This window comes from Lepidochelys kempii, chromosome 7 (genome assembly GCF_965140285.1).
Source record: "Lepidochelys kempii isolate rLepKem1 chromosome 7, rLepKem1.hap1, whole genome shotgun sequence".
NCBI classification, from domain to species: domain Eukaryota; kingdom Metazoa; phylum Chordata; order Testudines; family Cheloniidae; genus Lepidochelys; species Lepidochelys kempii.
The window spans coordinates 36,638,025-36,654,236 of NC_136386.1; the positions used below are offsets into that span (position 1 = coordinate 36,638,025).

The following is a 16,212-nucleotide window of genomic DNA, read 5'->3' on the forward strand; positions in this document are numbered from 1 at the left end:
GGATTTGTGCTGGAAATGGCCCACCTGTTGATCACTTTAGATAAGCTATTACCAGCAGGACAGTGGGGTGGGAGGAGGTATTGTTTCATGATTTCTGTGTGTATATAAAGTCTGCTGCAGTTTCCACGGTAAACATCTGATGAAGTGAGCTGTAGCTCACGAAAGCTCATGCTCAAATAAATTGGTCAGACTAACACTTGTTATCTGTAACCTGTCACTTGTCTTTGTTTGTGGAAAGTTACTAGCCTAAGATGGAGTCCAGTGTCACATGAGCATATCACATGTCTTTACATGGCTTGATGACTCACAGGGTGTAGCCATTGCCCACATTCTTGCTGAGTCATCCACAGGAAGAGCTTTTCGAATGAGTTTCTTTTATGGCCCATTTTCTAAGTGTCCTTGATGGGCCATCAATACATTGCAGTATAATACCTTAATGTAAATTTTACCTGGGCATTACCCAGGAATACAACACATATGTATGAGGCCAGTACACAGCCAGTATTCATAACATCTGATACAAAATGATACATGCCTATAAACAGGATAATCATACTTAGCAAATCATAATTTTTCCATTGGCACCATACATGACATATTTTGTCTGAGATTTGTTGCAATTATTCAATCATGGCAATATCAATGATGTAAATGGTCATTGTAATGGGCAGGACTCCCTACCGCAGTGCCTCCTGCTGGCCATCCTGGGAATTATCTCTCGTTTTGCTAGAGTGCCCTTGTCTAGTGGTATCTCGCCTGTCGTCACTCTTGCCTCCACCTCTAGGATCCATGTCGCTCCCCAGACCACGGTGTCCTCTTCTGGATACAGCCCTCCAGCTGTGCCCCACTTGGTTTTCTCCCTCCTTCCAGGGGACCCAACAGTCCTCAGTCCAGCCACTTACCTCAGTGGCAAACTGCAGTCCATGCAGTGGCCACTCCCCTTGGTGGCAAGTGGGGGGGTGGAAAAGGGGTGGGGACCCTGGGCCAGGCCCACCCGCTACTCTGGGTCCCAGCCCAGGGACCCTATAGCCAGCAGCCATGTACTACCCCTCCTCCTACTCCACCATCTGTTTCCCTGGGCCACTTCCTCGCAGCCCTAGCACCTTCTCAGCCCTTGTATCAAGGCTGCAGTCTGGAGCTCCCTCTTGCTCCCCTGACCCTGCCCAGCACTGCTCTGTCTGTGGTGCTATCTCTCTCAACCCTCCTACAGGGTAGCCAGTCTTCCTCCCTTGGCCTCCAGAGAGAGACAGCCTCTGTTCTGCTCAGCAGCCCTTCTTATGTGGGCCAGCCTGGCCCTGATTGGCTGCTTCACTAAGCCTTATCCCTATTGGCTGGCTCAGTAAGCCCTCTTCTAATTGTCTGGGTTCTGAGCAGCCTCCCCAAGGCTACTTTAACCCTTCTTCTGCCTGTGTGGGGCAGCCGCCCCACCACAGTCATATTCAACCATTCAGCATCACACCAAGACATTGTAAATAATAAACAAATGATGCCACACAAAGTAATAATTTACATTGTAAGGAGTCTGCAGAATTAGACCCATTGTGTGAAATGTTGGCCCCATTGAAGTCAATGGGAGCTTTTCCATAGACTTAAATGGAATCAGGATTTCACTCGTATTGTTACTTTTAGATTATAAACGGATTAGGACAGTGTCTTTGTCGTTTTTTATGCCTGTCTGACCCATGCCTGCATGGTAAGGCACTCTGTCCTCCTCTAGTGGCAGCTAGACCAGCTAGAGATTGATGAGCCTGCTACAGTCTTGGTTAAGTCTTTTAGCTCATGTAGTAGAGGCTCATGCTTTATGCTCCAGAGGTCCCAGATTTAATCCCGGCCACCAATGACTGGGGTCTGTCAGCGTTACATCTGTACCTTTCCCAGCACATTTTAGGCAATGGTGTCATATAAATAGTAATACTAGGGCCTATGTTATGCATGAGTCAGAACAGTTGAAATGTTAAGGAAAATTACCAAGAAATTTCTCCAAATTCTGTCAGACTGCCTATATTTTGTATATGAAAGGGAGAAGAGAAGCTTTGGACATAGATTGCTTGACAGTGATATCTTTCTTTAACTATTATTGAAAATGTACTTTAAAATATTTGAATTGAAATAGCATTGTGGTTACTTGGTTGAGATGCAATGATGCACAGATTATCCTAACTTCATTCATTACACCAAATCCACAGTCATGTCAAGGGAGAAAATTGGGATGGTACATGGGCAATGCATTGCAGGAATAAACTTGCATCGGCCTTGATTCAGTAAGCACTGAAGCACATGATTAACATGAAACATGTGAGTAGTCCCATTGACTTCAGTGAATCAGCAAGGGCTAGTTTTGGGTGCTTAGATACAAAGATACTTAGGCATTGCAATGGCACTGAACTATGGGATATTCTGGAGTGAACCTCTCTCAATCTCTCCTTTTGAAGCTGTTCCACTGTGTACAAATAATTAAATATAAAAGAGTGAGAATGACTTTATGGTCCACTGGGTAGGACATTCATCTAAGAGATGCGATACTCAAGTTCAGATCCCATCTCCAGCTCAGGCAGAGTGGGGGAAGTGAACTTAGGTCTCCAATATCCCAGATCTGTGTCCTCAGCACTGGGCCAAAGGTTATAAGGGAGGCTACCTCCTCCTCCCACTTCTGGCTGTTCTGTGTGAGTTTAGGTGTGCTCAGAGTACGGGTACCAGATCAAGCTTTGCAGGCAAGATAGACAGGACAAAACTAGTTGAGGATCCTCCTGGGATTTAGGAGTGAGAGTGGCCCCTGGGCCTCTAGACTAAGGCAGTTGTGCATGTGCTTGATAGGAGAAACTTAGGCACCTAGGAGACTTTAGCCGTAGAAACTCAGGTGCCCAGGGATTTTAGGTGCCTATTGGGTTAGGTGGCAGTTGAACAGAATCTCAGTGGTACCTAAACGTTGGACCTGGGCACTCTCAGTAGCAGTCAGGTGCCTAAGTCCTTTTGGGGATCTAGCCCCAAATGTTTTGCTGAATTGGGGGCAGGTCAGTTTTTCTAGCTGTTTTTTTTTCCTGGGTAAAACCAAACACTCAAGCCAAACAAAAAAGGCCATGTAAGCAACTAAGTGGTACAAAAGTAGTGTGCTTTAAAAAAAGTCAGACAGACACAGATAATTTGAACAGTTTAAGTTTTTCTGAATTGGGGGGTGATGGTATGCCTATGTTCTGTTTTGACATGTGCATGAGTGGTCTCTCTGGACACCATATTGCAAACAAACATTGTACAATTAGTGGCTTCAAATATTGGTAGCTAGAGTCTTTTAAAACCTGTATTCCATATCCAGTTGGTATCCATGATAACACACTGAGGAATCACTGATAAATAAACCAGGAAGACTTCCATCACATATAGAGACCACCCTGAAGGCAAAGTTAGTGATCTTTGAGCTAGCTGGCACACTTGGGATCCTAACTCCTCAGGCCAGCTGTAGAAAAATGTAATTTAAGCAGTGGGTAAGAGAATGAACCAATGTTCCTGTTGACTCAAGTACACATACAGCAGTTGAGAGTCTTCTGACAGCATTAGATTTAGTGAAATCCAGATAAAGCATCTCATTGCTTAATCATGTTGCTTTCACTTGCTAACTTGGCGTGGCAGCCTGCATTACTTGTTGGACTGTTTTAAAAATTGTTTTAGTACTTGTGAAAAACTGACAGATAACTATCATGATTGGTTAATCCACAGGACCGCTACAGCAGGGAGTTACCCAGCCAATTCAATTCACTCTTGGCTTGAAGTGACTACCACACCAGGTGCATTCTTTTATATACGAGAGTGCCATTGATTCTTCATGTTCATTCCATCTTTACCCCCAGATTATCAAAAACCTTTTTGGAAACAACTTGAGATGGTTTTTCATACATTTGTTTGCTTTGGTATCAACATGCTTCCATTTTATTCTGCTCCTTCATAATAAATGGGTATCAGTTAAGGGCAAATGATGGAAAATGTTGGTGTAGCCACAAAAATACTAGATACTAAACTAATTTGTGATATTAGAATCTCCTAGAAAGAGAGATTAAAGAAAGAAAATATTTAATTTTACTTTCCCTTAGGTGTTGATTCATTATAATGTAGAGTAATGTAGTATCTGAATGAAAAGGCTTTATTGGATGGAACACTGATTATTTTTAGAGTATAATATATATGTACTTATAGGCCACATTCAATATATTTACAATCATTCACTATCCATTTTAGTCGGTCTTACTTCGTGTGAAAGTCATGCAACTTGCATGACTTGCAGAACTGAAGTCTGTCAGATTGCTTGCATGTATAGGAGTTGCAGGCTCCAACTCTTGGGCCCCGGCATGGACTGCAATGCAGGATCAGAGTCTGTGATTAACCCTGCTGTGTGATGTGTGAGGTAGCATCACTTCTACGGTGTATCTTTACACATGTGTATCTCTCCTAAAGTCAGCAAAGTTTTATAAATAACCATAAAATGTCTTTTTATTCTGTTAACATTAACAGAAAATAAAATTATGAAACATACAATGTATCTGTAAAACAAGATCCTAACCTTAATGTTTAGCCTAGCATGAAGGTACAGGAAAGAACTGACAAGAACTATGTCAGATAAATAAACCCTCAGCTTTAAACTTACCTGATTCATAGTAACCAGCTGATAGTATTCCCACATGTACTATCCTGCAACCCATAACACTCTGCGCTGTGCTAATCAGAAACTGATCAAGAACATCCTCTTTTGAGAGAGATTTCTGCTTCAACAATTTTTCATTTCCAAAAATTATGAAATTTAGCAGCAGCTACCTGGCCTCAAGCATCTCAATTGCCTGTTGAACTTAACAGGTATTGCTGTGATAAGGAGAATTTGGTTAACGACCTTCTCACTCTCTTAGCCTGCTGTAATATTTCCAGGCTGTGGAACAGTCTTGAACCGATCACTGGATGACAGCTGATGAGCTGCCCTCATTAGACTGTCTTTATATATATTTAACTTAATAATATGAACAGACGGCTATTATAGTGATTCATCAACCGAAGGAGCCAGCTTGGCTATTGTCATTATGTGAGAACTGAGCATCTAGCTCTAAAAATGGGGTGAGGGTTGTCATTTGGAGACATGGTAGACACTGAACAAATTGTAAGAAGGTTGAGTGACCCATCCGGTCTCTAAATTCCAGACTGAGTATTGCTCTGGGGAAGAGGCAGTGTTGGTCCTGTTCGGACAGAGGAAGTGCAGCATCAAGTTTTTGCACAATCTGCACTGGTGTGATGGAAAAAATGTGTTCAGCGCCAGCACTCTGTGCCACCGCTATTAGTACAAATGACGGCAAGTCACTGGGAAGAGCATCAGAGAGTAAAAGATCGTGGTTAATTAATAGCTTATCTGTAATTTTCTGTATAAAAGAACTTTGTTTCACTGTCATCTGCCATAAGAACATTTTAACAGCATACAATGGCTGACTGAAGAGCAAGCAAGATGCCTGTTTACATAGTATACCTGTATTAACATATGCTGTCAGCTGCCCTGTGGAGTTCATATATTAACAAACCATGCTGGGTCAAAGGACCAGTTCATGCATTTATTTCTTCATTTTGGGATAATACTCAGTTTGGAAGAATAGTCTGTTGTTGAACCAAGAGCCTAAAACTAATCCTCTGTTTCTGTTCATGTTTCCCCTGGTTGTTGATTAGCCTTGCTGCCTTATCAGTTCCTATCATAGTATGTGACTATAAATTGACTTTGCAGTGAAGAGGGAGTACGGTTTGCCTCCACAGATGCTGCTGTTACCATGGAGATAAAAGGACCAATGGCCTTTTTTCTGATTTGGACTGTACTACAGTGTTCATAGAGAGATGGTGTATTCTAAAACTACATCAGTTGCTCCTGAAATATCGAGCTGAATAACCCATAAGGAAGCATTTTTTTTAATGTTGTAGATGAATAATACATGGAGGTTTTCACTGGAAGCAGAAAGCAAAGATTGTGAAAACCGCACTGGTGGCTTACATATTTGCTAATCCTTCTCCTTGGGAAGAACCTTTTGGCTTTGCAAAATATAACCCCTTACAGCCTGCGGGTTCATCTGATGCAGTGTTTGATGCTGGTTACATCACAGGCTCACTTTGCTGTGTTATTCTTCCGTGGTCAAGCTTGAATGAGCATGCAAAGGCAGTGAATGTAATTTTTTTTTTTTTTGCTTGTTACAAGAGTGACCTGTTCTACTTCCAATTGCTCGAAACAAGAGGGGAAAAAACAAACCCACAACACATTTGAGGATGGCTTGCAGAAGGTGTTATTTGTGAGTACTTTTTCCTTTTTCATCTGTCCTCTGGTCTCTGACATCTGGATTAAGGATTCCAGACTTTTTGAGACAGAAATATGAGTAGTGATCAGTTTCTTGCCATGAACCATTTTTTGGGTGTTACCTCTTTGGCAGATTACTGATGTGCATTTTAGAATGGTACAGACAACGGATGCTTGTAGAGCAGCAGAAATAAAAGTAATCCAGCGTATTTTTATAAAACACCTATTCTACAGTTAGCAGTGTGAGAAAAATGAGATATTCTAAACAGAAAGGAAGGAGCACAGAATTCTCAGAATAGGGTCTATCACAGGAATTGAAATATATCTTTCATCTTGTTTTAATGCTTTGTTTTATTAAAATGTACACTGTCATTTAAATACACTACTTATTCTAGGAAATGGTGTACCATCGTAGACAATGTGACCTCGATGATATATAAAATTATCTCATTCTGTGCTTCATGAGTATCATATGTATGTTGTTTTCTCATACCCTAATGATGCCGTAAATGCTTGGGAATCAGTTCATATGATATACATAATATTAGCAAGAGTATTGCAGGCAACACAGCTCGCATTTAATGTTTCATTCATTTAATGCAGTGTAGCAGCTCTTCGCATGAGTTGTCACCTGTGGTTGAAGAGCTAAGTGCTCGTACACTTGTAGCCAAGGGTGAAGGATGTTAAAGTTTGCATATACTTGTGGCATTACACAATCTAAGTGGGTATGGAAACCGCATAAGGCGATTTTATTCATGTGTGTTTTGAAGGATCGAATGGGCTTTGACTCTCAAGCTTGCTGCCAAACACACCATAGTACCACACCAATGTGTCATCCCACCACAGCCCAAAATCAAAAGAAAACTGATGCAAGTGCATAACCCAGTTCTCTGTTTTAATTTGCTATGAACACCAGTGGTTCACTTCTAATCCATAATAATTAATAAGGACTGTGCCCACTACTTGCGTTCATCATTTCCATTTAAAGATTCTCTCCTCCTAGGACTAAATTTAATTTGATCAAAGCACCCTAAGGTGAATGCCAGAACAGCCATTTCTAGCCTCAGTCTCAACAATTTCAATAACATCAACCTCAAACTGTCCACATTCTGATACCTTTATTCATGTTCAGTAATACCTATTTCACGAGTAGTGCTATTAAAATCAACTACTCAAGAATAAGGTGACACTCAACATTAGTAAAGAACCTGTCCCTAAATTTTCCTTCTCTGTGTGTGTGAGTGGCAGTGGGATATGGTGGGTGAGAGAATCTATGTAAATATTCTAAAATTAGGCTGAGCTTTGATCTGTTGTGTTCAGTTACACACAAGGAGGTTCAGGTGAGAAAAGTGAACTCAGATAATAGGTTGTCGTCATCAACGTGGATTCGCTCCTAAATGTTGGTGTTTATACCAAGTTAAAAAGGGAGAAACACTCTGTGTACTGGATTCCATTTGTGTGTTTGGTTTTGGGGTTTCTGGTTTTCATTACTGTCTATAACAGGACAGCGTTTATTTTAGTGCATAGCTCGTGTCAACTAGAAAGCCAATGTGTGTGTAGATGATTTGTCCCTCAGTATGCAATGTAGTAGAGTTCTGTAGTAAGTTATTCTTGTACTGTAAAGGGATTATTTTTTGCCAATTGTTATAATAGTCAATTGCTCCACTATACAGGTAATTTTATATTAAGAATGTAGATTTGGCAAGTTTTTGTTGGCTGCTTTGTTACTAATCTCATCATGATTACTATTGCAACTGACAGGTTTCAGAGTAGCAGCCGTGTTAGTCTGTATTCGCAAAAAGAAAAGGAGGACTTGTGGCACCTTAGAGACTAACAAATTTATTTGAGCATAAGCTTTCGTGAGCGACAGCTCACTTCGCTGTCGCTCACGAAAGCTTATGCTCAAATAAATTTGTTAGTCTCTAAGGTGCCACAAGTCCTCCTTTTCTTATTGCAACTGAGTTGGAGTTCATGTTTTCCCACCATAAAAAAATTGGAGGTCATTCAGTATTAGTGAAGAGCATTTAACTCAAAAGATTACTTCCTTTGACAGTGGCATTGCGGTCTCGTTTATAGAACCAAATGGCAATTTATCTCCCTCCATTACTGCTTGTTTTTCTAACGTTCCCCCATACATATGACAGCATTTACTGTAGGAAGCAAGACCTGACCTGTCACTTCTTCTGCAACTGCAATTTTAACTTGGTTAAGAGAAATTAGATGCATAGAGATCTGTATAAAGAAATATTGTAAACCTAGGTATTTCAGAAATATTTTTCTGTAGTGTTATACATTCATGATCTGTGTACTTGTCTTTTTAACTGATGAGCTATTTCTTGTGATAATATATCAAATATCTAACACTGTGGTAAATTAAAACGAGTGGATATGCACAAATGTTAATCTACATGCAGTAGATATTAAGGTTTCAAATAATGCTGTAAATAAACATGTTCTGTTTCTAAAGACAGATAACACAGCCATTCATAAACACTGTTTCCTCCTTTCAGAATACTGCATTTGTAAATATCAAATTTAGAAACCTAAATTCCTTCTTCTCAGTCTTTTCAGATCAAAATCAACCTGAATGTATGATTTAGTAGAATTACTATGTTTATAAATACTACACTGAGTGGAACATATGTCATTCCACAATGGTATTAGGAAATAATCTTTGCCTTGCTGTAAAGCTCTCTCCCCTTCATTTGCTCACTCTCTCTCTCTCTCTGTCTCTCTCTTTCCTCATTACTGTTTTTTCCTCCCCTTTGAATATTAGACTAGAAATTCATCAGTCTTGCTGCTGGCACATTTGGTTTCTATGTTTTTAGTATAGACTGAAACAATGTAAAATGACAAATATGCTATATAAAATATTTGTGTGCAACAAGATCCCTGCTATCTTAGGAAATTCTGATAGTATGTTAATGAAGTCAGAAATGTAGAAAATATTATTTCTTCCTCCCTCCACAAATTTTCTGATCTTCTCTAACAGCATTTATTCTCCCTTTCCTATGCTACTTCATTTTTCTCTTTCTAGGCTCTTCTGATTAATTTTAGCTTTGAAACTGCATCATTTAACTCTGGGATACAGTTTTGTATGAAAAAAATCAATAGAAAATAATTTCCTTTGTGCTGTAAATTGATTATTGTAGCCAGACCTTTAAGAATAGATCTTCTTAATCAAACTTGTGAAGGGAATTGAATGCTCCAAAGTATAGGTAGCTACACATTACTATTCTTAATTAAATTCAACCTAATTAATTTCCTACAAGCTGTACTGTGGATTAATATATAAAAATAGCACCTCTTGATGTATATATTTTACAAGGAATTTTTTGTGTGTTTACTTGACATAAATATTGTTTGGAAGAACTGCTTTTTATAGCCATAATGTATAAAGTAAGTGCTATACTTACTAGGATGCTACAAAATAGAAGGCATACTCCATGGTTACTATGCTGGTATAAATTAAAATGTTTTATAAAGTCAATGATCTTAGTCTTCCAGGAGAGTAGCTGGTGATTTATTTTAGGGCCACTGTGTTAAAGTGTAGGAGCACTAATAGCTTACTTACCAGTGCTTTTAAAAAGGTGATAATTTCTAGCTACTGACATTTGGGTGGGAAATAGAGGAAAAAGAGGAGGAAGGGGAACTGATCTTAAAGAAAACCAAGCCATTATTCTGTATATATCCTGTAAGACTCACACACAGTGGGGGTGTTTGACCATACTGGTAATAGGGCAAAAATTGTGTAGTTCTTAGTCCTTTTGTAGGCACAATTACTGTTGAATTTAGTAGGGGTTTAGAATGCAAAGGACAAGGTAAAGACCAAAGGATTTAGCCCATATTCATGAGATTCAATGGAATTATCTTCATTTTTATTTAAATATGTGTTATCCTTAAATGTTTTTAATTCTTCTATATGACCACCATGCTCTTTTGTACCAAAGAACTGAGCCACAGCATATGGCAGTGCTGCTTTTTTTCTTTTAAGTCAAAATGTCAAATTACAATATTTGCAGATCCTAGCCCTGCATCACTAATGTGAGATCACGGGGTGGGGGGTGGGGGGAGTCGTTCTGATTCATTGCTCAGGATAAACAGAAAGCATGGTATATAGTGCTACTTGTGTCGACACCTATTTGCCACCAGATGTCTCATTTTCTTCCTGCAAGTATATGTCTGGGCAGCTATGTACTGAAAAGCATCTTGTAAAACTAAAGAAATGAGAGGACTAAGAGGCTATTGGGATATGTATTGAGAAAATTATTGCTGGACATAAAATCGAGTAAGTTACAAAAAGCTAAATTAATAAAAAGATTTTCAGTGTAGATATAACATCCAAAGTGGAGTCAAATTGCAAAATATATTGTGGGGAAAGAGCTCACACAGTGAAAGGGAGGTCCTTGCTGCCAAAACAATTGCAGTCTGTCCTTGTACCCTTGAATAGAACATTGACTAGGTGAAATTCGCCTCTGTGCAGAGGGCCAGCACAAAATTCGGATTTAAGTGGTGCATAAGTCTTTTGCTGGTCCTTTGCATTGAGTCAGTGGGGGAGAGTTTCTGAATAGCAAGATATCCCCTAAGAATAGCAAGAATATTAGGAATAGAGCAGTCCAAAGCAATTAATAAATTGCATACAGTAATATTGCCATGTAAAAGATGACCAAACCCACCTGATGGACCCAATTTCAGAAAAGAGGGCACTCTTCCACAAAGACTGTCTTTATAAGAATACGTTTCCCAACCAGACTTGGACTTTATGCTGAGTGTTAATACTACAGTACAGTACCAAGTACCTGAGTAACTCCCACTGTTTATTAGGTCCTCCGTGGAATGAGACATTAAACCAATGGTCTCTTCTACCCATATGTGGTAGCTGATAATTTTGCTGGAAAGAAATATGCAAGGCCATCACAATGATTAACAATGATGTAATTGTATTGGTTTTCTTACAGTACTTATAGGAGTAGTAGCGATAACTGAAACAAAAATAAAACACACTTTATAAGTGCAAGAAAAGGTATGTAAGTGGTTGAATTTCCCACCTGCTCTCTGAATATGGTCTACATACACTTTGTATACTTGACAGTTAACATTCGTCCTGTGGTTTGTCTGTATTGGTATTTCAAATAATCACCAAACAATCTCTGGAAAACATATCTTCAACTTTCTCTCAAAGCTGAGCTACTTCTAGAGTTTCCCTGCAGAGAACAAGTTCTGTCCCAGACCTTAATTCTTACTAACCAAAGAGCTACTCTCACCTCCCTCCTGTCCCAGGTGGAGTAAACAGGCCAGACCTGCTCCAGTCTGTCAGCAGGAATCAGTTAGCATATCCTTGCAGGGTACCAACACTTGCTAATAGTGCCGTTTGACAAAATTACCTTGTCACCCTGTTACGACGGGCAAGAAGATATTCAATATCTTGCAGAGATGGTTTACTTTGAAAGTAAGGGAAGAAAATAGCTCATCAAAGCATAAGCAATTTAGAGCTAATACCCTGGATTTCCTCCAGTTTAATGTTGTATTCTAACATTTGAGAGTCTACTAAACAAAGGAGTTTTCACAGCAAACACTGGGGGATCTGAAAGAGATGACACCGCATCATCTGCCTGCAGTTAAAGTTAAAATGATGTTCTGCGAATCTATTTCTCTATATGTTCTCTGTAGATTGAAGCGAAGATTCCAGTGCCAATATAGAAATTAATGGTGAGAGTGGGCATCTGGTTAATGTCACAGTGAAATACGAAGGTATCCTGTATGAGAATTCATTTACAATCAGCGTACTGGGAATTTATAGAGATGGGCTTGAGCCAAAACCTCAGATTTAAACCTTTTGCAAGTTTTGGCTAAGTTTGAAATTGTATCCAAGCTTTGCAACATTGGCTCATCTCTTATAATAATACTATTCTGAGAAGAAATATTTTTACTATTTGGGAGGTCTGTTTGAAGGAGAGATCTGTAAAAGAATATATATATTTTAGGTGACAAGCAAAGCTTTCAGTTCAAAGGAATCTTGGGAATTTGTGGAGATCTGAAAAAAATTGACTAGAATTAAAAAGAATTGTATGGCACCTATTGGAATGTTACAAAAACATCTTAGAAAATGAAATTGGTAGGATAAGCATCTGTCAATCTTTAAGCATTATCTTGAGTCAGTGCTGAGGTACCCATGCTGTATTTATATCTTCGATCAACTCTCTAATAGAGCTTTGAAGACCATAGATTGGAGTTTAATAAGTCAAACTTAATAAGGCTAAACATTTTAGATTCTGCAGACAGATGAGGGGGAAGGTGATTAAAAACTCAAAGTATTCAAATGTGTTCAGATGTCATTTTGGGCATTACTTTTTAGAAACTGTATCACAGACTTTATTTCAGATACAAATTTATTTCAAAAGTCTATGGAAAGGGTTGAATTACTGTAAAACTTACATTTTCTGACTTCATAATTTACATATTCAAATGACTATTACTTGGACTGCTATAAACAGTAATGTATGGAGGAAAAAATAGATGCTACAGCGATTGGTTGAAGGCATACGGGGTCTGATTCCGATTTCACTTATCCCAATGAAACATGAAGTTCCATTAGGTAAAACTGGAGTCAGGGGATCAGACTTGGGCTCATGGTATCGGATCTCAGAATGAATTGGAATGGTGTCAGTCCTTCAGAACTAGAGATGGGTTTAAATCAAATCCCTGTATCCAACAAGCCAGAACTTTGGATCTGACTCTGAACTTCATGATTGCCTCTATGGGTGTAAATGAATTGGAATAGAAATATGGATCTTAACATCCTGAGGCCTTGGAAAGTGGAGATATAAATCTGTATCTGAACACTGCAACTTGGTTTCATCTGTAATTAAAATTCAGAATGTCTGAATTCCAACTCTGCAGTTTGTTACGGTTTCATCTCGGGACAGCTGATGGGGGACTACCACAATACCATGCTTTCCATTCAGCTGTTAAATACCTCTTCGCTCTGATTTTATGTGATCTCAATATGGTTATTACCTGATCGACAGGCGCCACCTATACACTGTATACAATAATTGTGTTTTGCCTTTACAATGCACCTTTCATATGAGAATCTCAAAGCACTTAACAAACATATACTGCCTCCAAAACCTCTTGATAGTAGACGATAATATTAACCCCCTTTGCAGATGGGGAAACTGAAGCACAGAGAGCATAAGGAAAAAAATCCTGTCAATACAGTTGGAACTATTGGAGCAGGAGGAAGCCAAAGTGGGGCAAGTACTTTGGGTGGTGGTTGTTTTTTGTTTTTCTTTTTCTGCCAGAAGCGTCAACAGAAGCTGTTTATGAGTAAGCAGTGTGCAAAATCCTCTGCGCTGAGCAGAACAAAGTTCAAAGCCTCATGCCCAAAGCCCAATCCTCTGTGCTGAGCAGAACAAAGTCCAAAGCCTTACTCCCTTACTCTCAAGAGTAAGATATTGGCAGGGTGGAGAATGGATGTGTCTGAAAAGATATGGAGTTAATGAGCACAGACCTCTGCATGTGAAGGGGGCACTTAGCACACATGTCCTTCTTTGGTTTCCCTCTTTGGCCTTGGCTTTGCTTCTAGATTGGAGAAATTTGATGGCCATATAGCAGTGCTCTCAACAATACAGGGTCAGACTCCCTATACTGACTATTACGTTTTACCTTGCAATTCTCTCTCTCTTTTTTGCATCACAAGTCAATATCTAGATTGTTCAGCCACCTGACTGCTGCGTCATCAACAGCTGCAAGGTGTTGAAGTCCACCCTCCAATCTTCTAGTTGTGCACTCCTCCACCACATGTTTGACCATCTGCATTGCTGCCCCGCAGTCAGACTGTAAGGATTGGGCTTGCAAATGATATGTGCAACACTCCATGCTTGCACTGTGAAGCATGAAGCTCACTTCCTCTAATAAACCCATGTTTTACTTGTAAAAAAATAAGATTTTCTTTTTTTTTTTTACTGCTTTTTGATGTGTCCCTTTTAATAACCATTTTCTCCAGGAATGCCCTCTCCTCCTCCCCCAATCTCTCCATCCTCTTTTCCATTGTGAGTTGTTTGTGAAGTTGCTATCAATTAACAACTATGCCACGATGGAAAAACATCCTCCCACAGCACTTGATATTCTTCAAATACACACATGGTGGTTGTTTGATGAATGTTTTTATTTCTTTCCCAAGGGTCAAGTTCTTTTGGGAGAAACCATCAATTGCCATCCTTAATCAGGGAAAACTCACTCACCTTGGCCTTGAAGTTGCTGACACAATTGTTGGCAGCAGGGATCAGAGCGACTCGACCTTCATCTTTAAAGGATTAGTGCCTGACTCCTTTCTTTCTGAAGAAAGACTGTGTGGCATTTTTTCTGCTTAACTACTCCTTTTGATCTGATAAGAGGATGACCTCAGAGGACTCTCTATAAACACAGGGAGCCTTTAAAAAAAAAAAGGCAATCCTTTTGTGACACTCAGGAGCATGCTGTGAGCAAAAGAAATGAAGGCCAGAAATGACTTATATTTCAAAAAATCATAAATAGTTTATGTTTTATTTTTTAAAATAAATTGGAGGAAGAATATCTGTTTAGCAGGCACATCTTCTTCTCCATGTAGATGCTGCAGGAGATATGAAATATTGGTTTGACTTTTCATTATTTTTATCTAGTTTCCAGAATGCTGTTTTCAGGAAATTTGATTTGCTTGTTTCGTCATGCAATACTTCCTGCACTAAATAATTTGTTTAATGCTTCCCTAGACAAATACTAAATATTGAAGAGCACTGCTGTGCATCATTTATAGATTGTTCACATTTTTCTTCAGGTGTGGCATTTTGTGTTGCCTTGTACCTTTTTCTTAGCTGTGATTTTACTAGGTTAACTGTACTCATCCGTAGTAGTAGTAATTATTATTAATAAAGAGTTATGAAATGCAAAATGTTTGGTTTTTATTGTGAAATTAGGACTTAATTTTGAACATGTGGCCATAACTTATCTATATTACTGATTTCAGGAACTTTTTCTTTTAATTCAAATGTCAACTCACATGCAGTAAGTTAAATTATCAGACTTACAAAGCAGTATGGTGCCATTTATTTATAGCGGCTGGGCCTTGAGAGAGTTTAAAGGTATTATGTTCATTTATTTACATATGCATCCCATTCTCCTCCTCATGTTGGTAAATACTCTTGTAATACAAATAGCAATAAAACAGCTTGACTGGTGCAGAGTAATTCACATATTTGAAATTTTATATTTCTGCAGGAATTTTAACCCTTAACCTCCATTATCTTTGCTTCTGTTGTTCCGCATGACAAGGCAAAAACATAAAGTCATAAATTAGCACCTTTTTCTTGTTTTGTTTTGTTCTTTGCAACAAAATTTCTCTTTGTTGCAATAATTCATCATAATCATTCTTGATGTATACATAAGTTTGGGACTATTCCCCTTTATTTTCTGGGAATCAGAGTTGACAGTTGTACTACTTCAAATTTCATTCAAACTTATGGAAAGTTTCAAACATACCTATTAGTACCTACCTTTTCCTAAAAAGCCCCTTTCTAGACACTTGGTGTTTTGACTTTGTGTTTTTCCTTGTGTCGTAGGTCTATAAATACTCTGCACCAGTTTTGCTGTCCAGCACCATTGTACCATACCCAGCTAACTGTCCCTGCCACACATTCAGAGTACAGGTAAGAGTAGATATGGTCCACCCATCTACTGTTATTAAAGAGAGATCTGGTTTTATAATCTTATATGATCAAATGATTCTCAGTTTGATGTAAAGCATCACGCAGCATTAGATAAAATCAAATTAGATTTTATATTGAATACATTTTAAATCCAGTAGGACAGTCCTGTGTCTATTGATTTCTCTCAAGTACTGCTGAATGACAGAGAGTGAAGTTATCTTTATA

The 16,212-nt window shown here is 38.9% G+C and overlaps 1 protein-coding gene across 12 annotated transcripts in view; it reads left to right on the top strand.

Moving 5' to 3' along the window:
* The window catches only part of IQSEC1 (IQ motif and Sec7 domain ArfGEF 1), a 723,214-nt gene that overhangs the window by 416,202 nt on the left and 290,800 nt on the right, over positions 1 to 16,212 (top strand). For 7 of the 12 annotated variants that reach the window (XM_073352194.2, XM_073352208.2, XM_073352210.2 and 4 more), the window contains exon 3: positions 15,901 to 15,987. The exons of 2 other annotated variants lie outside the window; for them this stretch is intronic. In XM_073352194.2, the coding sequence (XP_073208295.1) occupies positions 15,901 to 15,987 (87 nt within the window). Of the gene's footprint in view, positions 1 to 6,054; positions 6,297 to 15,900; positions 15,988 to 16,212 lie in introns of those variants that run through there. 3 more of the 12 variants (XM_073352202.2, XM_073352207.2, XM_073352201.2) reach the window with 2 other exon arrangements.